Source organism: Podarcis cretensis (assembly GCF_951804945.1).
Source record: "Podarcis cretensis genome assembly, chromosome: 7".
Taxonomy (NCBI): domain Eukaryota; kingdom Metazoa; phylum Chordata; class Lepidosauria; order Squamata; family Lacertidae; genus Podarcis; species Podarcis cretensis.
In genome coordinates this window covers 53,538,537-53,563,326 of record NC_137176.1, presented here as the reverse complement: position 1 = coordinate 53,563,326, position 24,790 = coordinate 53,538,537, and the positions used below count along the sequence as shown (strand labels likewise).

Below are 24,790 nucleotides of genomic sequence, written 5' to 3'. Positions count from 1 at the left end.
AAAACTAGCACAGTAAGGACTGTGCATGCTCAGTTGCCACAGAATGCTAACTATTGTGGGAATGGAAATGGGAAAACTAGGTGGGAGGGGGAATGGAATGGAGTATCCTGAAGGATGGGAAGGATGGCAAGCTGGAGTACTAAACAGGAGCACTCAGCACTGCAGCATTTTTGAAACCATACTCACTATTGTTCTTTCTTATTGTTCCCTTTCTCTGCAGAACAAACTTGGTGAAGCAACTTGAGATATCTCAGTATAGCTGCCGATCTGCTCAACCAGCACCATCCCCCAGAACCTCCTTCATAAGAGAGCAAGAGAAATGTGGGAAAGTACCATTTGACTATGCTAGTTTTGATGCCCAAGTCTTTGGCAAACGTACATTGGTGCCAGCTATGCAAGGACAAACCCCGCCACAGTTCCTTGAATGTAAGTGGAAGGCAAACAAATTCAATCTCTATTTCTATATCAGCTTGCATGAATATACAAATATTATTTTATTGTGTTTCCAAAATTTCTATTCTGCCTTTCATTGCAAAAAAAAAAAAACTGTTTCAGGGTGGATAATAACATAACAACGTTCTTGGAAGCATAAAAATATGCACATTAGCATCTAAAACCAATGCAATCCAACCTTAATTGGACATAGCCTAGCATAGCTAAGCAGCACTGGTTGACCAAAACATTTCCAAACATACCATAGTAGGGTGATGGGAACCATATTTTACTGGACTACAACTCCCATCATCCCTGACCATTGGCCATGCAGACTGGAGCTGAAGTCTAACAACATATAGAGCAGTGTTTCCCAACCTTGGGCCTCCAGCTGTTTTTGAACTACAATTCCCATCATCCCTGACCACTGGTCTTGCTAGCTAGGGATGATGGGAGTTGTAGTCCAAAAACAGCTGGCGGCCCAAGGTTGGGAAACACTGATATAGAGAGCTCTTGGTTCCTCACCTTACCATAGTAAAGGAATAGCTGGTCCCAATGACACATGCACAGTTAACAACTACTACTACTACTACTACTACTACTACTACTACTTATTATTATTTATACCCCACTCATCTGGCTGGGTTTCCCCAGCCACTCTGGACGGATCCCAAAATAATAATAATAATAATAATAATAATAATAATAATAATAATAGAAAAGCGATAAAACATCAAACATTAAAAACTTCAGTGCATCCAATACAAGTAATCTATGAGTTGCTTAATGGACTGAGGTGTCCAGTATTTATTTATTTTTACTTGAAAATGCAGCACCAAACCTATATATGGAATGTAGCACTTGATATTTGCTTATTGCCTGAAATCTGTGACACTTGTTCATAATGATTTATATTGAAAATAACCCCATAAAAATCAAGTGGACAGGATCCACTGGTCAGTTAAAAATAGTGTTGTGATATTACACTCATGACCAGTGGTGGGCTTGTCCATTAGGGTGAATGGGGCACTGCCCCAGCAACGTCACTCTGCCCTTAGGTAGCCCCCAGAGTCTGCTGCAGGACTTAAAATTAGTAAGGGAATAGCTCTGTCTTAAATTAGCTTTGGATTCACCTACTGCTTGTCTCCCTGTCTTCTGCCCCACCAATCTCAATGGTCACCATCCGCCACTGCTCATGATCTATTTAGCAAAACTAGATGAGTTTCAAACTATTGTTCAGGTTTGAATTGCATAACGGGGGGTACATTAGTCTGACAGGTGATGTGATATTTGTACTGATATGAGAGGAGACAGGTTGCTTTTTTGCTTCTGCTAGTGGCCCCTGACTCACAGCTGGCACACAAGTTGCTCCTTGAATTTGCATGCAGAGCTGCGTGACAAAACTGCCTCTTCTACCTCTCACCTTCCTGCACACGATCCTGTCTCCAAAGAAACCCTAAACCTTTTTTTTAAAGGCTGGGTTGAGGGTTTACCTGAATTTAGAAACTACTTTAGATTATGCACACCAAAATTTGTCTGAATGGGTTAGATCCAGTCTTGTTCATACTTAAGTTAGTCATCATTGATTTCAACGAATCTACTCTTAAGCCCCATTGATTTTAGTGGGTCTACTTTAACTGTCATCCTGTCCCTAAAGGATTTTATGCATACTCCTTGTCAAAATATAGGGCTGGTAGGTTGTATTTTCTCAATTCACAGTCAATTCCCTCTGAACTGAAAATCCTGTCTGTAATCTGCCAGGCCTGAAGAAACTATTCCGGAGAACCTCTGATATATCTTTGTAATGAAACAGCAAACAAGATCCTGGACAATATTTCTGACATTTCTTGGGCTGCCAAAAATCTTGGCACAAATGTCATTACTACATGACTCTTGAAGTCCCCTAAGAAATAGCTGTTCACATAATTTTTGAGTCCAGAGGCTTTGAAGCAATATCATCTGGCAATTTAAAGCTTTGGCTGGGGTCCACAGAGACAACTACACATGAGCTGTGGGCACACCCAAATTGCCATTTCAGAAAGACACCCTTTTTAAATGGTGTGAAGTCAATAGGCATTGTGACAACAAAGTGCATGGGCACTTTACAAAAAGACTACTTCCAGAGGCAATTTCAGGGTGGCATGACTGGTGCGGTCATACTGGGTGCCATGCTGCAGGGCACGCCAGACCAATGCTGTAAAACAGAGCGGGAGAGGTGGGGGTGCCAAATGTTAGTGTCACACAGGACGCTGCTGAAATTTGAGAGCCCAAAGCCTGCCACTACTTCACGAAACATTCACCCTAGATCAGGGTTAGCGAACACCTAACTCTCCATATGTTGCTGCACTACAGCTCCCATAATCTCTGACCATCAGCAAAGCTGCCTGGGGCTCATGGGAGTTGGAGTCCAACAATATATGAAGGTTCATCATCCCTGCCCAAGATTCTCTGTTTAAATTGCTCATATGCCTAATTTCTAAACCATTTCATCATCATCATCATCATCATCATCATCATCATCATGGCAGCCAAGGAATTTAAAAAGATGCTTTGGTGTCCTGGGAAAGGGAATACCTTCTGAAAGGGAAACACAGTGGAGGAAAAGGAAGGAAGTGCCACTGAAGTAATTGAATTTACTTCTGAGGTGACATTGGGTGCGCTGTTGGCGAACCCTAGCTCTGTTTTCTTAATTTTTAATATAGCTGACACTTACAGTATGCTCTATATTCATTTTCTTATGTATACTATAATTAACATTTGTTAATTATATTTTATTTAACTGCTCCAGCCTTCTAAGATTCAAACTGATTTCACAAGAAGAGCAAAACATTGCAGTAAACTTGAGGCAAACCATTTTTGGCTACAACCCAGCATTGTTATAGCTTAGGCCGATTAATTTTGCTTTGGTTTTATATATTATAACTCAGAGTTCCATGGAATTCATCATGTTTATGTTAATAAAGTTTCCAAGCCCATTTGTGTTTAAATTACAGCTGAGCCAAATATTGTTTGTTCTTTATTCATCCACCACTGGACTTGATGGAAGTGAAAGATTTCTTGTGTAAGGAGTGATTAAGTCTTGAGGAAAGGACCCACAATTTAGGCTCTCACTGAAAATGGGAGCACCTGCACATTTATAAAGCAACTCTGGGTTTCTTAACTAATCTCATGATCTCATGTTTTAAATGCATTCAATTCTGATGCTTCTTAATAGCAATGGTAGAGCTCCCAGTAAAAAACAGACTTACCTTAATGTATTATTTGCCTGTTTTTATTGTATAAAATGATAATACATAAAACCCCAGTATCTTTAACAGAGGGACAGTTGCACTCGAGCTATTTCTAATCAAATCTCTTTTCAACAGCAAAGCATTTTTCAAATCCAGGGAAATTTTCTAATCGGCTGCCTAGTGCTAGCGCCCACACAGAGAGCCCTTGCCATGCCAACTCTTATGGCTACGGTCAATGTAGTGAAGACACCCACATAGCAGCAGCTGCTGCAATCCTGAACCTTTCCACCCACTGCAGGGAAGCAGCAGAGATCCTCTCCAACAAACCACAGAGTCTGTCTGCCAAGGTAGGCAAGTCCAAGAACCTGGAGGGTGTGCTAGCTACTGAACTGTGTGAATAAACTGTCTTTCATATTAGTGATTGCATTCAATTCCTTCCTTCCCTTCCAAGAGTGAGAGAGAGAGAGGGAAAAAGAGCAGCCCCTTTTTGCATGTTCTTTTGAAGAGAGATGGGAGGGTGGGGGTAGGGGGAGATAGCAGAAGAAAAGAAATGCAAAAACTGTGCTGTGGAAAGTCACTATAATAATAATAAGGGAAGAAAGAGGGGGGAACTCTGACTCCAGAAATGGTTTTTTGGAGATAGTGGTGCAGAATCTGTTGAAATGAGGCTTATTTGCATGGTGCAAATACTACTGCAAGTTACCAGCATCAGTCTGGTTATTAAAATTAATAGAAATGAGATGGGGAGGGGCTATCACAGATCTCTGTTTTGCTGTTTTTGCTACAGATAATTCCACTGAATATTTTAAAGAGGTGAATAAAAGGTGTGATGCGTGATGAACATAGGGAAAGATCATTTGAATAGCCCATTGATAACTCTGCCTATTTCCTTGTAATCAAGTTTTATTTTCAGGGTGCATTAAGCGTTACAAAAGTAACTTTTGTGTTGTGAAAAACCTTGCTCCATAGGGTATGAAACACCTCTGGCTATGAAACCTGGAAAACAAACAACTTCGGCCCGTTGTTGTTGAAAGCTGTATTTAGTACCATTGGATACCATTTATAGCACCATTAGGGACTGGACCATGGTGTTGGCAGAAGCTCACATAATCCATCTTGTAGAAAAGATAGACGGGAGCAGGGCATGGAAATGGGTGATGAATGAAAAGTGTTATAGAATGGCACATACAACATTGCCTTTGTACTTGGAGACATTCTCTGGGACACAGAGAGATGTCTGTTTAGCAAGCTTTCCACTGTGTAATGCCGCAGCAGACTCATAACGGCAGGATCTTGAGAGCAGTTATTCTGGCTGAAGAGATGCTTCTTCAGCGGGACTCCTGTTCCACATAACTGACTGCTTTGCCTAGTGGGAAAGCTCATCTTTTTATCGCACGGGCAAAATCAGATCAGATATCCGAGGCCTGTCTTCAGTGCAGTAGAATTTTCTTCTTTTCCTCCCCGCCCCCCTCGCACCCAACTGCCGTTGCAGCAGCCAGGTTCTCAGAGCCAACGATAGTGACACCCTTGCATTCAAAGCCTGCCTATCAAGACAACTCCATTTTTAGGGCCTGGGGTGTGTTGCTGGCTATCTCTGCATCCACGGCTTTTATTCACGATATTGGCCGGAGACATTTTCTAGTGCTGGGCTATGGCAGATATTACTTTGCCACCCCCACCCCCTCTTGTTGAAAAGGAGACTGGTGCCAGAGGCTGTATTAAATTGCTTCCCCTACCTTTGGCTGACCTTAGAAACAGACCTTTCTTGCCAAAGAAAGGTAATAAAGGGACCAGGCATAAGATTATTATTGTTCTTCTTCTTCAGCTGTACACCTGTTTTGCGTTTGCCAAAAAAGCGGAAGGCAATCGTAACCACTCATGGCAGCATTTGGGGCATATAGGAGGTGGGTGGGTGTGATTTTCATCCAGAAATATATTTTTTTTGTATTAAAATGGTCGTCAGGCATTGTCCTCTGCCAGCCTTCACTTTTGCCAAACTTCCAGCAGGGCATGATGACAACCAGTGGTACAAAATATCTGACAGAAGAATGAGAATTAGCTTCTGGCCAGAGTGAAGGCAAGCAAAGCTCAAAGAGACGAAGTAGCCAAAATCACACACATTCTTTTTATTTGGTTTGGATAGTGCTCCTTTTTAGGAAATTGAGATTTTTAAACAGAGAAATGCATACTGCAATAGTCTATGGATGCAGGTGCCTAAACTAAAACAAATTACTGAGGTTTGAAAATATAAAGTGAATCAAATACTGTAAACTTGTTTGGTTTTAATTTGATGATCACTTTGTTTTTTTGTTCACACTGCACATTATTTTTCTTTTAATTGCAAAGATGCATTTCAAGCCTGCGCACCACCTTCTCAAGAAATGCCTTCATTTAGTTTGGATTTAAAAATAAAATAAATTTGAAAGGGTATAACTTTCTCTCCTCTCCAATCCAGCTTTTCCATGTGAACCTCCCAGCCCCTCAGAAAAGAAACCCCTACTGGTGACATCTCCTCTGTAAACATGAATGAACAGCAGTGCTTTTGTGTAAATTCTATTTGTTTCAGAGTTACTTGTCAATGAAAAGTTCTTGGTAGATTGAGTCATGAGTTTTTAAACAAAGACTGTGAAGTAACCTGCCAACATCCAGTTATTCTTCCGGAAGCCCACCATAGCTCTACTTATATCTACTAAAATAAAACAAAAAGAGAACAGCAACATAATTGGCATTAATATATCCTCTCTTTGGCCTTGCCTATAACTATCCTCTCTTTAAATGTTATCTATTCTGCTCACCATAATGCAAGAAAATATATTCTGGGTCTTGAGAATGGGATGGATGGAAGGGTAGAAATGATGCTCGCCAGCTTTCAAATTCGAACCCCAGGGATCAGGACAAAAAGCATCCCTCATTGTCTCCAGATTGTCTTATCTGTCAGTTTTATTTCCTTATTAGTATGCATTTTGGAACAGGGCATCAGTCTCTTTCTCTCTTTTTTAAAAAAAAATCCAGCTTTTGATTAAATCTGGGGGGAAAGCACATCTGAATGGCAAAAAAAGAAAAAGCAAAAAAATCCAGGCTCTAGAAATGAGATTTATTTCAGGTGCAACAAGTTTCAGAATCATTTCCTCCCTCGAGGGCGTGTTTCTTGCAGCAATTCTCACCCAAGTGCAAGGGGCACTTTAGTGACTCCTCCTGACCTTTTCACTTGGTGGGAATTCCTGCCAGAAACATGCCATGTGGAAGGATCTGTTTCCAGAGGATCTGTTTCCAGGGGGTACCACTTCATAGCTGTATTCGCTGGGTTTGCAATACAAAATTCAATCCACATTTATACTAGGAGCATCCACCAAACACAATGCTTTAAGGCAATACATGCTTTAAGGGAAAGGTATAATTAGCAGCATAAATAAAATGATCACAAATATATTTTCCCCAAATACAATGGCAGCGATAGTGGAATCTAGGAAAGGCTCAGAGATCTCATGTGATGTTTCATATATTGTGTACAAACCTCTAGAAATTAATTTGGATAACTGAATCAGATTGCAGATATTCTACATTTGTCTACAATCAACTGCATGCAAATATAGTTAATTACCAGGAAAATTAAAAATAAAAATTAGAGTTGGTTTTGACAATCCTGATGCATTTAAATAACAAGAGCTATCTCTCTTGTTTCATTTTTTGGGTGACTGAAAGAAAAATAAGAGATTTACCAATGATTCAGCCTTAAGCACCAAGGGTTGAAGTGAAACCTTTCAGATTAACCCGTTGCACGTGGCCTTGTCCAACAATGTGGCAAAATGATTTTTGGAGCTGTTAAGATTCACAACTTCTACTCTAATGCAAGTTGTTGTGTCATGTCATATAGTATCACATATCAATCACATCAAGACACAGTTCCCCCCAGTTTTATCTTATGGCTTATGTGGCTGCCACTCAAAGAGGAAGAAACAAGCCGTACATTCTGTCTTTCTCCTCTGAGCTGCCTCTTGCCAAGAATTCTATTTAATGTTTGCGTGTTTTCCTCCCAACATGTTTGGACAAAATGACATATACATACTGTGCCTTGAAAGAAAACAAAACAGAAAAGCAAACAGCACAAACTAGGATGAAAAACATATTTGTTTTTCCTCTCTTTCCTTGTATTAGTAATAGTGAAGTTGACAAGTGAATCAGAACTGTACCCAAAGATATTTTTGTGGGTGTGTGCGTGCATGTGGGCATTTGTGTGTGTGTGTGTGTTTGTGTGTGTGTGTGTGTGTGTGTGTGTGTGTGAGAGAGAGAGAGAGAGAGAGCAGTGCTGCCAGAATCAAAAGAAAGGTAATCTAATTTTAAAGTTCTCCCACTGTATTAAACACTAATGGTGATGTCCAATTAAGTGATATTCAGAGTAGACCCACTATCACTCACTCGAATCCATTGATTTCAGTGGGTCTACTCTGAGTATCACTTAGTTGCATACAACCATAAAAACCACAGAATTTTTTTAAAAAAAAATAAAATAAAAAGAACTGCTAAGTTCTTGTCAGTTGTCCCATTGTTTTTGGACCCATTGGTCAGAACCCTGGGAGCACTGCTTCCTGAGGATCACTGAAATACGTTACATAGTACATAATTAAGTCACTGAACTTACTGCTTCAAGTTGTGGTGATGGGCATTGGCTCAGGTGTCTTTAAAGCAGGAGTACATGAGGGGTAACCTGGGGCACTTTCAGGGGTCCTGACTGAGTTGGCCAAGTAGGCCACATTTGGCCTGCAGGCCAGAGCTTCACTCCTGCTTGAAAGGAATTAGAAAGGAATATTTAGAATTAATATTTGTTTGTTTGTTGGCTATACAGTGGTACCTCAGGTTACATATGCTTCAGGTTACATACGCTTCAGGTTATAGACTCCGCTAACCCAGAAATAGTGCTTCAGGTTAAGAACTTTGCTTCAGGATGAGAACAGAAATCGTGCTTCGGCGGTGCAGCAGCAGCAGGAGGCCCCATTAGCTAAAGTGGTACCTCAGGTTAAGAACAGTTTCAGCTTAAGAGCAGACCTCTGGAACGAATTAAGTACTTAACCCAAGGTACCACTGTACTTTGCATTGGCCACCCAATAATACATGTTCTCTAGGCAGTTCCCAAAAAATAAAATGACCAAAACATTTTCAAAAATACTATTCAACACAATAAAAGCTGCATGATTTCGTCTTTCTTTCAGGCAGATAAAAAATAAACCAGAAATAATACTGTAGCACCCTGCTTGTGGTTAACGCTTAGCTGGAATGAAATATTCAACGCAGCAATAGAGAAATTAAAATAGTAATTTATTTGTCAGACAAATAAATATGAGGCACAGTGGTATATGGTTACCAAGCTCTGGCCTGGCCTCTTGCCATTCTGGCCAGCACTTATATTTCCTTAATCCAGCCCCCTTGCTCCTCCTGTGGCTGCCTCTGTCCAATCAGCCTGGTTAAAATTCCTATTGGCTGTTTGCTAGAACCAATCACAAAAGATACACCCATTTCCTCTTGCCCTTTTATGGAAATCAAAAAGCTATATATTCTTCTATCTATAAATGACAAATAAGTAGTAATATATCTTACATGTGTCTCAACAAGGAATCTTAATTACCAGCTCACCTCTTGCCCTCCTTGCCCTATTGCCTTCCAAAACAGATAATTAATCTTGAATTTTTATCTTATGCATATGTCAAGGATTGAGTTCACATCAACATTGAGAGATCTCCTTCATTTGAAGGTTTCTAAACAAAAGGCCTGACAACCATATATCAGGAGTGCTCGATTGGCGTCTTCTGTCTGGCAAGGGGCTTGGCTGGTGGCTGACTTAATTTCAGGATAGTTACAACTCTTACAACTATATGAAATAAGAATCTAGCATTTCTTAAATCCTTTGCATAATTATATTTAAACTAATATATTTAATACATAAACAACCTTTTAAAAGGAAAAGAAATCTTAAAAGGATCTTAGTTTAAGAAAGAAACAGCTTTAGAAAAGACTTCCCAGAAAATGTTCTCTTTCTGCCAGCTAGATGCTTTTTCACTGCTCTTGACCTTCTTAACCTTAGGAAGAAGATATGGCTCATTTTACTATTTATCCACCCTTAATTTGTAGGGTCAGTGTAACCTTGGCTGTCAGCCTGTAATTCCCTTTTTACGACTTTGAGAATTGTTTTCTGCTATAAATCAGGGGGGCCCCTTGTCTAGGAGTAAAACATCTTGCCAAGGTTTTTAGGCAACTGGTCTTCTGCCTGGCATGAAACAGAACATTTTTAAAATACAAGCCCTGATTAAACATATAAGCTTTAATAAAAATGCAAGCTTATGATTAGATGCCTCAATACAGTGTCCCTCACACACTCTAAGTGACTCTAATCTCGAGAAAGAAACTTCATGATTCTTCTTAAAGTATCGCTTACCTCGTAAAGACATTCAAAATACTGCCGGGCCAAAGCCTGCCCCCAATTTCTTAAGAGTTTTCTGCTTCACAAAAGGAGCATCCCCTTTTTTGCCTCATTTGCAGGATGCTTTGGGATTGAGTCCAGGCATCTGAAGGTGGTGTGTGTGTTTTCTTTCCAATAAACATTTCTCCAGTGTCTAGCAGCCTCCTTGGCTGCCCAAATCTTCTGCTCTGAAAAAGCCCCATTGGGAGGGAGGTACCTTATGATACTTTCCCCTAGGTTTTAACTGAAGGGCAGGAAGCCTGACTAATCTGTGTCTGAGTTAAGAGTTCTCACTGATTGTGTTTTTAAATGGAAAGTTTTCTCTTGTGCCTTAGAAAAAAAACTTTCCTTTCAGATTTCTTTAAAAGTAAACAGATTTCACTTAACAAATAATAATGAACAGCTGACAGATGCTCAGTTGGAAGCCTTCCCATCTTCCCATGCTTACGGGAAACCCAGTCAATGATGTTATGGGGTTTTCAGGAAGTGCAGGCACCCAGGAAGGCTGCTGAATGCAGATCACTGGATAAATTAGCCACAGGATGAAAGGACACTCACAAAATTTCTGAGCTACCTCAGAAGTAAAGCAATTGCAACAAAAATCCCACCCAGGAGAGTTTCACCAACAATGTCTCCTTGAATTTTTTTGAATGCAATTTCTTTTCTTGTCATTTGGTAGAGAATGTTTAAAAAAAGCAGAAGGTATTTTCAGCATAGCACTAATGTAAACACATCTTTACTTTGACAGGATGAAAATAAGCTGTATAAATAAAGCAGGCAATTCTATCCTTTAGAAATGTTCTTTACTCTCTGTTGATAATCACTTCAATGCAGATATTTAAAAACATTCGAACAATAAAGAACACTGAAAGATCTACTAGTAAGGGCAGGATGTGGGTGGGGGGAGAGAGAGAGAGAGAATCTGATAGTCTTCCACCTGGCGTTGGTTGAGACTGCAGCAAAAGTTATAGCAATTTTATATTGGACTGAATAAAAAGGCCATGCTGTAAACATGGGATCCATCCTCCTGTGAGCACAAGGGGCTATTTCTCTGTGACTGTATTTGATTGTTGTGTACATCTGTGAGCTCACTTAAACCCCATCTGCACTCTTGTTACACAACCCGGGTATTTTCTGATCTGAATTAGGTACATACTCACCAACCCAACTCCCTTGCACATCAGAAGATAGCCCTCGCCAGTATCTTCATATTCACATCAACAAACGTGTATTGTCTTCCAACCAAGCCTCTTTGGTGCTGCTAAATGAGGCCAGATTCCCAACTGTCAGATGTGTTTCCTGACATGTTTGGATCTGTGATTTAATTTGAGAAGACTTTGACTGTTTTATGGAATTTGTTTGCTGTTGTCTCCTGCCTTCTGAGTTGCTGGTATTTTGTCAGTGACAGAAAATCTGCACTATTTATGGTTTTTGCACTATAAAACTACTGCATCCCCCATTGCATGGCATCTTCTCCTAAGCCATCTGTCACAGAGGTCTGGCATTTTATGTGAACGTTGGTCAGGCAGACTTAACCCAAGTTTTTTTTTCCCCTATGAAAAATGTCAGCAACTACAATGTTTAGCATTTTACTTTACAGTGGCCATTAAACTTGATTACTTGTAGCTCTGTTTCATGGCTGTACTTATATATCAGCTATGAAGCCAAAAAAACACAAGGGTAATCATGGCAACAATGTGCTCAGGTCCTGGGAAGTTCAGCTGGCAGTGATACAGTTAATATCTTGGATTTTTGTAAGTAAGGTTTTTTTTTTAATGCTGATATAAAAATGTATTTGATATTATACAGATGGCATAAGATGTTGTGGTTACTAAGTTATTATCCAGGATAAGCTGTACTGTCAAAGTCGGGGCTTAAAACTATCACAGGAGATTAAACTATTTACTAAAAAGGGGCAAAAAGATATAACGAAAGCATCTTAGTGTATGAACATATTAGAAGTGTATTTACTTCCCATAAGTATAATAAAGCATATCTCTCTTTAAGCTGGGGGACTGAAAATGTGGACTTTGTCATACGAGAGGAACAAACGCAAGAGTTTCTAACTTGCACTCTCTCAGGCAATTGGCTGGATTGTTTTCAACTTTTCAAAAGCAACTGAGATGAACTGATCTTTTTTTCTAGGCCTGTGTCTAAGCATTATGCAGGCATAACATTTCCTGGCTAGTGCTTTGAGAAGCAGCATATAGTGCTACAGCTGGATCACGTTAGGTCAAAATGAGTTATTTTTCTCAGGAATTGTTCTGCTAACTGGATGCTGCTACCAGGATTGTCTATGTTAAGTGGTTGGCCTTCTTTCAATCAACATTGTACCTGACATCTACATTCACAACTGGATGCCATTGAGATATTTGCTGACTGTACAAAGTTTGAGGAACATTTGACTCTCCTTTTGATTGTGGGCAATGTTCAAAACTCCCTCCCCTTTCTAGCCAACCAGTTGAGTTGTTTGTCAGGCATGTGAGGTAAAGCGTTAGGCCAGATACTGTTAGACAATATGAGACCTCCAGGGCCAGGCACAGCCACAGGATTCCATCAAGCAACAAGTTAGTCATCCCAGGGGAGAAGTAGGCTGCACATGGACTCACTTGACCCTTCATTTCCAGGTGTTGGTTATTTTACTCTGCATGATTTTACTCTGCATTTTAAAGAAATATCTGGAATAATTGATCCAAGATGACTGGGCCCGGCTTTGACCAGGGAGGGTGGGATACAAATAAAAAAAATATTATTATTATTATTTATTATAATTGTATGCCTGGTATGTAACTAGTGCTTTGGAGTTCTGCATAGTTCTGCTCTTAAGGAGATGCATACCCGAAACACTGTTCCACATATCACCCATCCATCCCTAAGCAGCATCTGGCTGTCTACTGAATCTCTCCATTGGTTAATTGCTCCTCCTCTTCCCTTCCACAGTTAGAAGAAAAACTTTCCTCTTCTTCTAGTCCACATATCTTGGATGTGTGATATAGATTTCCCCAGTGAATTTCTCTGGCTGTTCTGTCAGATACAATACAAATGAACAGGCAAGGGTTTATGGAAACTATTGCCATAGTGAATCCTTGCCTCTTCTGAAGCTCTTTGGCCTGACTGTTGATGAAGCACTGTGCCATGAGGCAAAGTGAGTTGACCACCTCAAGTGACAGGATCCACAGGGGCAAGAGATCTGGCCTCCAATGAATGCATTGGCTGTTACTGTTGCTGCAGTGGCACACCCCTTGCAGGCCAGATCTGTTGGTCTCCTCCTACCCTTGTTCCCAGAGTGGATCTTTATTGCCTCCATGTTCCTGATGTAGATTTTCACTCACCATTTCTTCCTTGGTGGGGGACACCATTTTGTGGTATGCCTCAGGTGCCAAAATGTCTTGGGCTGGCCCTGATCAATCATAACCAGATAATCCAGTGCAGTGCCCCAGTTTTCTGTACTATAACATCCTGGGAGGCACATGTCATTTGACTGGTGCAGGGGGCAGACGTTCTAACCTGTGTAGACACTGTTGTACAACTGCTAACTTAACTGGTAGATTTCTCTGTACACATGAGAAGAGTGTGCTTTCGCACTGAGAACTTGCTTGCAGGCTTTGTGTAGGCCTCTGGTTGGCCACTGCAAGAGCAGGATGCTGGACTAGATGGTCCACTGCCCTCATCCAGCAGGCTCTTATGTTCTTAATAAAGTGCAGCAGATGAGAAATATGATTCACACATAACATTCAGAGGCATGACAGAGTTTGGCCTTATGGCAGAATAAGGGTGACCATGAAGAATAACAGCTTGCATCTCAGTCCACAATGGAGCTCTGCATTTCAGGGAGGGACACAGTCTGGACCTCTTGATTACAGTAAACCTTTTAAAAGTTCTTTATAATTCAAGCTCCATTTGAGATAAAGTGAGATTGTCACTGATATATAAAAGACCCATGACAAATGCTTCCCTTGGGTCTGATTTGTACATTTGTTTCCCCTCCCCCTCTGATACAGATGTTGCAATATTGTGAGAGAGTGGGGGGTGGATGAAATGTAATAATAATACTGTTGATGAGCTAAGCAGTGAATTAATGCTTTTATCTGAAAAGGGATCATAGTTCTCTGTAAAAGTGAAATGATTCAGGAGATTTAATGCTAAACTTTTTTTGTAAAAAAACCCCCTCAGATTTAGTACATATAGTTTACATTTAAGAAGCATCTTATTCTGCTTACTGTGTTTAAGCATAGGGGAAAGAGCATTATAGAGGTATCTCTTAAGTCTGCCTAAGAATTAAATATTAACGGGTATAAATCGAAAAGCTGGTTTTTTAGATTTAGATAAATTTAAATAAAAGCAGGCATTTCCACTTATCCCTTAAAAGCTCTGCAAGTCTTATTATGTTGTTGCTGCAAACTGTTCACACTCTAAACATTTCTCTCTTTCCCCTTGCGTATCAGGGAGCTGATATAGAAGTGGATGAAAATGGCACCCTGGATTTGAGCATGAAAAAGAACCGGCACCAAGAAAAGGGTACTCCGCTAACGTCTTTCAGTACAACAGTTCCCACTCCTGCCTCTTCTCCCTTCAAAACAGGCAGCATTCTGGTCAATGCCACCTTCTACCAGGCGTTGTGTGAAAAGGAAGGATGGGATATGCCAATCAACTATAGCAAGAGCCAGGCGAGAAAGGGGGAGGAGAAAGAGGTATATTTTTTGTTTATCACAATACACCATGGAGGGAATTGTTGATCTTGGAATAATTTATTTTACAGTACCCAGTTTGAGCTATGGCAGCTAGTACTCCACTCCTAAGCCCATGTGCAAGTCAATGGCGCCATTCATTTTGGTGGGAGTGAGAATGAGACAGTGCACTAAGAATTAGGGTGCTAATGAAGATTTTTCCTTCCTGGCCTATAGGAAGGATGTGCAGTTAGAACCATTATGAAAGCCAGTGAAGTTATGATCCTGTATCCAATTACCTGGGAATAAGTCCTATTGAACTCAATGAGGCTTACTTCTGATTAGATGCATACAGGATTGCATTGTAAATCATGCATTCTAGAAAGCATGATCAGTATTCCTAGAAAGTAGCATCACATTTTGGGAACCAGTTTATGTAGGGAATAATGAAAACATTTTAAATCCTTAAAAAATAAAAGAAAGAAACTGCATGGGATTTTTCCAGCTCTGTATATATGATATGATCAATATATAATTAAAGTTCACACTTCCATGATAAACGTTAAGAATTAAGAAGTTATGACAATGCTTTATCTCTGATCTGCTATGCATTCATATTCTTTATACATCATGATTTAGAGAAATGGTAATTTTTGCTTTGCTAGCAATATCACTTCTTTAAGAGATTTGATAGAACAATGAAGCTCTTCCAAAGGCTTTTTTCTCTCTCAGCAAACTCAACATTAAATCTTAGCATTTAAAATACTTTTATTCAGTCCAACCCTTTGGCTACATATCTCTTATCCCTAGGGAAATATGAGGTCAAAATATAAAAGTCTCTGCTATTCTGTGATCAAACTCATAGGGCTAAGATTTGTGAAGTACAGACTTCCTGGATTAATGTGCAGGCCTGCCCAATCATGTATAAAATGGCACTACACTTACAAAGCAATGATGTAGGGGCTGCAACCTCTGTCCACTGCTTCCCATTGGCATCCTGCAGCCTCTCCCCCAAGGTCATTTTTTTATCCAGCCTGGTACTGACACTGGAAGTGAATCTGGCTAGGGAGGGGCCATAAAGGCAAGCAATGAGCAAGAGCCCCTGACTATCCACCCTTCCCCCCACACACTTCAAATTGCATCTCTGCTGCCTGTCAAGCATAAAATTATGCTCTACATGGGGCTCCCTTTGAAGGCAACTCAGAAACTGCAATTAATTCAGAATGCGGCAGCTAGACTGGTGACTGGGAGTGGCCACTGAGATCATATAACACCGGTCTTGAAAGACCTACATTGGCTTCCAATACGTTTCCAAGCACAATTCAAAGTGTTGGTGCTGACCTTTAAAGCCATAAACGGCCTCGGTCCTGTATACCTAAAGGAGCATCTCTGCCCCCATCATTCAGCCCGGACACTGAGATCCAGCGCCGGGGGCCTTCTGGCAGTTCCCTCATTGCGAGAAGTGAGGTTGCAGGGAACCAGCGGAGGGCCTTCTTGGTAGTGGAGCCCGCCCTGTGGAACACCCTCCCATCAGATGTCAAGGAAATAAGCAACTATCTTACTTTTAGAAGACATCTGAAGGCAGCCCTGTTTAGGGAAGTTTTTAATGTTGAATGCTGTATAGTGTTTTTAATCATTGGTTAGGACCCACCCAGAGTGGCTGGGAAAACCCAGCCAGATGGACAGGGTATAAATAATAAATAATAATAATAATAATAATAATTATTATTATTATTATTATTATTAAACTGGTATAGATCCATGTTTAAAGACACAGATCTGCTGCTGTCATCTGTAGCTTGACCCAAAGCTAATGCTCAGATTTAGTCATTAAAGAAACCAAGCACATTTTTTTTTTAAAAAAAACCCACACATAAGCCGCATCCCATTTACTCCTCTGTGTTCCTCACAAAGACACTAGAAGAGAACATCAATATGCATGTCAACATGGCACATCAATTTGGCCTACAATAGAAACTGAATAGAAAACAAAAAATGCAGCTGTGGTCCCCTGCACACCCCTTCATAAATAAGACAAATATTTACATAAAGTAATTCATCATTTGTAAGAGATACTGTACTAAATTATAATTTAAAACCTGGTGATTTCCTTGATTTTTGTTATGTTCTTTTCATTTTTGTGTTTATTGGGCTTTGGCAGGATGTTGTGGGGTGTTTTTTCTGCTTGTTTGTTTGTTTTCTTCCCCCCTCCATCTTTTTGGCCATGTTTTCCATAGGAACTTGTTGCCAGAGCTAGGCAAAGTGGAGGTTTATTTGGACTTTCTCTTATGACAAAAAATAAATAAAAAATCAGCATTGACCCTTTTATGCCAACCGACTGACACTTTGATAAATTAACAGAAATCAGAACAGTTTGTTCAGCTTTATATATCCCTGTAACTTAGGAACGGTAAAGACAAAATGGCTGCCAGGTGGAGGCCATATTACTATTTGCTGCCATAGTGGTTTCATACTGAGCAAGCTATTTGTGGTCAAAAAGCAGAAAATTAGAGTTTCCTCTCCATGTCAGTGAAAATTTTGGGAGTGAAGAGTCTGTGGGATGTTAGCATCCGAAATGCATACATAAAGGGTTAATTGCAAGAGATGTAGAACTCTGCAATGTCATATGCCTGAGGCAGTTATGGCAGTTATTTCAGTTATGGCAGTTAGTTTAAGAGTCTTAACAGTTAAAGCAGCAGGTATGTTGTGTTAGGCTGCTGTCTGCCTCAGAGTTTCAGTCAGTCTGTAAATGTTAGTCAGCCTTAGATACAAATCTATGTAAGATGTTTTAGCAACTTAAGTATCACCTACCTGCATTGTATATTTAATCTGTAACTGCAAGTACAAAAAGTTATATGTTATTTGAACTTTAAAACAGAGTGTCTTGTGTAATTTTTATAGGAAGGAAAAAGAGAACTAATTAAAGGGCCAAACAACCCAGGGCTTTCTTCTGCATACTCTGCAAATGGGAACTAATTCCCACATAGTATGGGACAAAATTCCTGAATCTTTTGGATAACTGCTGCATACCAATATTAAACACAGAACAGCTACTTAAACTTGTGATACAACTGCTCAGATTTCAGTTCTAGAGGATCACTGGTCCATGTAGCTTAATATTGCTTGCACCAGAGGTAGCCAAACTGGTGGTCCCTCTACCACACACGTATATTTTAACTCTGACCTGCCCCAGCTAGTCAATGATCAGGGATGGTGGTGGTAGTAGAAGAGGGCACTTCATTGACTCCCATGGTCAGCACTGACTAGCAATGACCCTCCATGGTTTCCCAACCTGACTTGGGAGATACCAGGAAATGAACCTTATACCTTCTTCACAGAAAGTATTTTTCTACTTGCTTAGCCATGACTGTTTCCTCAAATAACATGCTGCAATAAGTCACTTTCAACAAGCAACCATTTTAAAGCTGTGCCTTCATGCTAGTCATTATGTGTGTGTCTTCTGGTCCTGAGCAATCTCACAGGTGATAGATTTTTGATTTTTTTAAAAAAAAACACACCTTGTGTTGAAGTGACACTCTCCTTAGGCAAACAATTGCCATACAGGCCCACTTTTTGTTGATGTTATTGTTTAGCATCTTGCTTTAAATTTCTGGCAGCAGCACCCAGGGCAAAGGGGTTAGGAGAACACGAGGCTGGCTGAAACATGTTAGATGCAAGTGGGTATGATCAGAGGACTATACAGAAGCCACGAGGAAAATAAACCACCAAAGAGTTATGTGGCAGCTTGTGGTGCTTGTAGAGAAAAAGGACAAGGATAAGCCGATCTTGTTCCTAGCTTGTGACAGGGGTAGTAATTGCAAGACAAGATTGCTGTGCTTGTTCCTAGCTCTGAGGTTGACCTTGCTAAAGAAGTGCCTTATCTTCCTGGGTCCTCAGCAGTTGTTGCATTTGTGGTGATGAAAGAGGAGGAGGAGAGTGTTCGTTGTGACACACATGCTCACATTTCAGTCTTAGACATGCTAAAACACTTGTTTGTTAATAAAGAAGTCCTAAACCAGGATAATGCATGATTTCAATATAAACTTACTTTGATTCAGCTGGTATTGATTTGGACCCATCCAATGAACCAAACTCACAACTTGGGTCCTGTTGCTGGTGATATGAGCCAAGTTTCCAAAAGGGCAAATTGTTCCATAGTGAATCTAGTAAATCCCTGGAGATAGTTATGGGGTTTATCCAATAGATTGCAGCTGTAGAAGTAAAAAATATAACAACCCCAAAACATTTTTGTGAATTAAACAAAAGACTTTGGATCTGAGTACATAAAACCTTGATGGAGACAATACTGTATACAAAAAATGCTGCCAAGGTTTTCAGCACATAGACATTCTCAGCTTAAAAGTTGTGGGTTTTGTGCACCACTCTTTTTAAAAAGATCTGAAACTTTAACAGAATACTATTTCCTCACAAGTCAAGCTTGCATCATCCAACAAGCTTCCTGCTCCTCCAAAGTCAACTTACTGTCTCTGAAATGTTTTGGGTTTTTTTAATTCTACAGCTTTTCCAACACTAGATAACAGCAGGAGTCTTAGAAACTTCTCAAATTATAAGGGTGTAAGTTGCCTCAAACTAAAATAAAATAATCTATTTTTAATTTATTTTCTGGTTCATATGCACAACAGTTGGCTGATTTTGTTGGTCATTTCTAGAAAATATTGTCTCCCTCGTACACTGAGAAATGGCCTGTCCAGATGCCCCTTAAAAAAAATAATCCTGAATTTGGAAGAGGCTCACACTTTCTCCAAAAGGAAAGTGCTGAGAAATAACTGGAGCTGTCAGTTTAGTTCAACTGTCAGTTCTCCAAAGATTCCAGGGTTTAAAATGTTGAAAGTGCCAGATGCTATTATCTGTTATTCGTGTTGTCATTATGTTCTGGTCTTTGCAGAAATCAATATAAATGTCCATCTGCACATTAATGGAATTTCATTCATTTATTTTTGTCGTCCTGTGTGCACATAGGAATATGTGCACTGGCAAGAACTCAACTTGAAACTAGTGGAGCTTCCCTGCCATCCCCAGTAACCCCCCCCCCAACACACACACACAAATGCAGTCTGTAGTTTGGCAGACTGTTCTGGAAATAATGGGGAACTTCAGCTTTTGTACACATCCCCCCCACTTTTGAAAAAAAAAAAAAGAGCTCTTAACTGGAAGTAAGCTTGTTATCAGTGGTACCTTATTTCTCTGAATCAACTGACCACTTCACAGCGCTGGCCCCTGGCCTCTTAAGTGAGATGGGCGCACAACCCCAGAGTCTGTCAAGACTGGCCCGTACGGGCAGGGGTACCTTTACCTTTACCTTTACCTAAAAAATACAGCTTTTAAGAGATGTCTGAAAGAAAGCAGGGGCAGTTCTTGCTGAAGCTGCACAGGTCATGAGTTCCACAGGACAGGGCTTGCTATGCTAAAGCCTTGGTTCCTAGTGAAGGCAACTGAACTCTAGGGGCTGAAGCAGGGTCAGCCCAAGACATTCTGGTACCTATAGCGAATCACAATATGGTGGGGGCCCCTCCCTACCAGGGAAGAAGAGATGAATGAAGATTAGGATCTGCTGCCATCTCACCTTGCCTTGTGGGTGGCTAGTTTTGGGCTAGGTAAACCCCCAGAAGGGCTCCATCAGAGATATTATCAGCAGAAGAATTAGGGGAGCATTTTCACTAAATTTCCCCAAGGACAGGAGAAATTCTCAAACCGTTTCTTAGGGCTGAGGCTTTCCATTAGCAGTGGCCATAGGTTGGCACCTTAACTCTGCCCATCCCAAGGCTTTGTCTTTGTCTTGCTGATGTTGCAAGCAGCAGCTGCTATGTTGGCAGTTTGAGCACCATTTTTCACCCTGCTAAGATGGGAATGGTGGCCATTGCACAAACAAAAGATGGAGCATATTGTGATAACATTCTAAATTTTGATAACATTCCTAGGGGAAAAGGGGACGGGAGAGAGATATTCAGAAATAGGTCTTCTGAGAAATTTTGGTTCAGCTCTAGCTACTAGTATTGTGTTGAAGATAGAAGCACCTCATTGTTTTCTGTTATTTCAGAAAGATCCTGCGAGCTGTCCTGAAAGCCTGGATGAAAAAAGATACTCAGATGTCTCGGTTCCTAGTCCAAAATCTAAGCTCCATTCAAGAGATCTCAAAAAGGAACTGATCACGTGAGTCACAAAACATTCCTTTCCTTCTTGTTGTCTATGGGCTTGAGAAGTCCACACACTGCTGATTTGCCCAGGGTGAAGAAATGCTGGATCTCGTCCCTAATATACACTGCAGAATATTGGGTGCCATTACATCTTCCTTTTTAGCACTGGACTTTAAATCTCTGGGTAGATTTGGGGCAATATTCTCCTTTACTTTTGGCTCATGCCACATAGCAAGTATGAAAACTTCAGGGAAATTATCACTTCATAAACAGGTCATCCATATCCTGCATGGGGTTGGATCCCACATATAATTACCGTATTTTTCCGTGTATAAGACTAGGGTTTTTTTCCTTTAAAATAATGTCAAAAATTAGGGGGCGTCTTATACTCTGAGCAATCTCCCACCATTTTCTTAAATCTGAATCCCCCAAAACAGGGGGTGTCTTATACATGGGGGCATCTTATAGATGGAAAATACAGTAGTTCCTGTTTGCTGTACCTGAAATCAGGCCTGTTTGAATGCTACAATTCTGTGGGAACACAAAACAACAACAGAATGTGTTCATTGCAAAAAAATTAACTTTGCCCAAGAAGAGCTAGGTTTCTAATAGAGCAGTTGTTGACATGTAATAGAGCAGTTCCTAATCAGTCAGTTTCATATGATCATTAATAGTTGATATTCTTTATCTTTCTCTGGCAGCATTCACAAGATGGTTTATTCCGTTTTACACTTGTTCTTAGCCAAAAGGCTGAGAATTGTTTCCGTTTTCACAATGTTTTCCTAACTATTAATTGCCACATTATATTTCAGTTTCCACATGATATATAAGCCACGTATAGAATATAGTGGGATATAGCACAAGTTTATCACTCATTTCCACATTATTTGTCAACGGGTTTTTTTCTGGAAGCAAATAACACAGAAATGAGCACTAAGCTTGTGCTATATTCCACTATAGTTCCAGAGCTGGCTTTTACACCATGTGTAAGCTCAAACATAATGCAGAACTTAATAGATAGGAAGAAGTTGTGAAAATGGAATAAACAGCCACATGAATGCAGCCTCTATCTCTGTTTTCTATAATTTCATTTATTCATCACCAAATACTTTGATATCAATTCTATGTCTGACGTTTGCCTTATGGATTTAGAAGCCCTCCTCCAGATATTACTGTTCCCATGGGCCAAATCTTCTTTGACACAGCATGCCTCAATCTAAATCTAAAGACTGCTCACCATATTGTATCCACACTTATGTGTTAGCTTTGCCTTTTTTAAGAACACAAATGTTGATGAAGCTAGCAGAAGGAAAAGCAATAATTTCCCCAGTGACACTTTATTTTTATTTTTTACTATTTATTAAATTTCTATTTAAAGATCTGTTGCTGTGTGACATTAATTCCAGGGATCCACACAGCCATTTACTACCTTAATAACTGAACATAATTTCTTTTCTCTATAGTTACAATAACTCCAAGCCTTGTATGGGATTTTAAAGCATCCGTAATACTTGCTCTGCATGCTGATGTGTACCCAAAATGTGCTTGCCTACACAATTTAATTCATAAACACTTAAGACTCGCCATTTAAAGATTCTAAAGGTAACACTGAGGGCAGAGGACATTTACTAAATATTCACTGGCAGAATAGGTAGTTTAGTGAGCAATACAAATGGCTCCATCATGAGGAAGCACCTATAATGACAATAGCAATTGTAAAGAAAAATTCTACCTCTGAGGTTCAATTACAATGAACTTTCTTCATTATAAATATAGATTACATATTTTTAAATATTAATGGTCTCTCTGGTGATTATATTTATACCAAAGCAGCTGTATGACACAGAATGGAATAAGTTGTCTAAATGATACACTAGTTCTTTAAAAAAAATATGGTGCATTCTATGCTTGTTTTTAAAATATTACTTTGTGGTCCATGCATCAACAGTGTTTTGGGAGGATTAACTAAGAGAATAATTTTCCTTCTGAAGAAATAAAAAAGTAGTAGCTGGGACCAAAATGCAGTCTCTGGATTTTTCAAAGTAATTGGGGAGGGGGGCTAATGATTAACCTATAGAAAATTGGAATAGGTGAGCCCTTTTCAGAAAAGGGCAGTTTCTCATATCCTAGGGCCCTCAGGTTCATGATTGTTAGTCCTTACAGTGTCTTGGTGAAGTTGGGCCATCTAAATCACGAGATCACATCAGCTTTTAATATCACATATATTGTGAATATATAGCAAGGGGTGTGAATCCAGATCCATACACAACCTTTTTAAAAAACATTAAATTGAACTTTCCCTCCTGAAAAAAAAAATTCTTGTGGTGAAGTAAGAGTCTATGGGCACCCAATGCTGAACTAGTATAGCGTTTTTACAAGAATATGAAAGTTATTGCATCCATGCCTTCTGAGAATTTTCAGCTCAGCTTTGAACTCATCTTCACTGTCATAATATGATTGATGTGATAAGAAAAAGGTACTATTATGAAATGTATCATTTCAGACAAATGTAAGGATGGTTCATACTCATAAGCATCATCTTCCCATGCCTCTCCACATTATTGTGTATCATTATTGTGATACACATTATTGTGTATCATTTGAGCATGGAAGCAGTACATAAATGAATGAATCGTAATACACTTGGAGAAATATTAGCACAAATTAGGAAAAGTAGTGTGGAAACCCATTGGGTGGTACTTGACTAAATTTTACACAGAGTAGACATACTGAAATAAATTGCCCTAACTTCCTCATGTTCATTAATTTCAGCGGGTTTACTCTGAGTAAAAATTATTTGACTATCACCTAAGTTCATTTTTTTTTGTTTGCAATGGCATGAAGAAAAATTGATGCAATCACAGAAAGCCTGAGGGTATCTCTCACACTAATATTTCTTGGCACAGTAGGACACATATATATCTATGGGTATGTAATAGAAGGGGGTTCCCATTCATGTGGGAAACAATTATCCATCTTTGTATGTTTATCATTCAATAAGAGAGATATACAACAACTGTATGTGTGTCTGCATTTCCCTTTTATTTCCTTAGGTGTCCAACACCAGGATGTGATGGCAGTGGTCATGTGACAGGAAACTATGCATCGCACCGCAGGTAAAAAGTGAGAGCAATTAATAACAAAAGGAAGGCATGACATTGTGGACTTTTTACTTACAAACCTGTTCCCATAAAAAAAAACCTGAGCAATTTAGCAATAAAAACATATAAAAACACAGAGCTGAAATCCAGTATAGATGTAGATGGGGATAAAAATCTCCATTTAAAAGGAAGGTCTCCAATAAGTACCAAAAATATAACAGAGGCAGAGCTTGTTGGATATGTAACAGGAGAGTGTTCCAAAGGGTAAAAGGTAAAGGTAAAGGTACCCCTGCCCGTACGGGCCAGTCTTGACAGACTCTGGGGTTGTGCGCCCATCTCACTTAAGAGGCCAGGGGCCAGCGCTGTCCGGAGACACTTCCGGGTCACGTGGCCAGCGTGACATCGCGGCTCTGGCGAGCCAGAGCCGCACACGGAAACGCCGTTTACCTTCCCGCTGGTAAGCGGTCCCTATTTATCTACTTGCACCCGGAGGTGCTTTCGAACTGCTAGGTTGGCAGGCGCTGGGACCGAGCAGCGGGAGCGCACCCCGCCGCAGGGATTCAAACCGCCGACCTTTCGATCGGCAAGTCCTGGGTGCTGAGGCTTTAACCCACAGTGCCACCTGCATCCGTTCCAAAGGGTAAATGCTACTAAAGGCCCAGTTTCTACATTGTGCTGAATGGAGCTCCCTATGCAATGGTTTCTGTGATGACCAAGGTCCAGCTTACAAACAAGTCCCTGTAGCAGTTGAAAT

At 40.1% G+C, this 24,790-nt stretch overlaps 1 protein-coding gene and 1 long non-coding RNA gene across 13 annotated transcripts in view; one reads left to right on the top strand and one right to left on the bottom strand.

Annotated features, from left to right (window-relative positions):
• Positions 1-14,552, bottom strand: part of LOC307219883 — a 29,790-nt gene extending 15,238 nt beyond the window's left edge. Inside the window, exons 1-3 of the long non-coding RNA XR_013840635.1 lie at positions 11,274-14,552; positions 8,302-8,441; positions 187-298 (exon numbers count right to left, since the gene is read on the bottom strand). This is a non-coding gene — a long non-coding RNA (uncharacterized lncRNA). The remainder of the gene's footprint in view (positions 1-186; positions 299-8,301; positions 8,442-11,273) is intronic.
• ST18 (ST18 C2H2C-type zinc finger transcription factor) overlaps positions 1-24,790 on the top strand; it is a 195,662-nt gene that overhangs the window by 154,822 nt on the left and 16,050 nt on the right. For all 12 annotated transcript variants that reach the window (XR_013840597.1, XR_013840598.1, XR_013840599.1 and 9 more), the window contains 5 exons: positions 221-426; positions 3,798-4,009; positions 14,559-14,804; positions 20,839-20,951; positions 23,989-24,051. Coding sequence is in view for 9 of the 12 variants with exons in the window: in XM_079983346.1 (XP_079839472.1) it covers positions 221-426; positions 3,798-4,009; positions 14,559-14,804; positions 20,839-20,951; positions 23,989-24,051 (840 nt within the window). In the remaining 3 variants the exon portion in view is untranslated. The remainder of the gene's footprint in view (positions 1-220; positions 427-3,797; positions 4,010-14,558; positions 14,805-20,838; positions 20,952-23,988; positions 24,052-24,790) is intronic.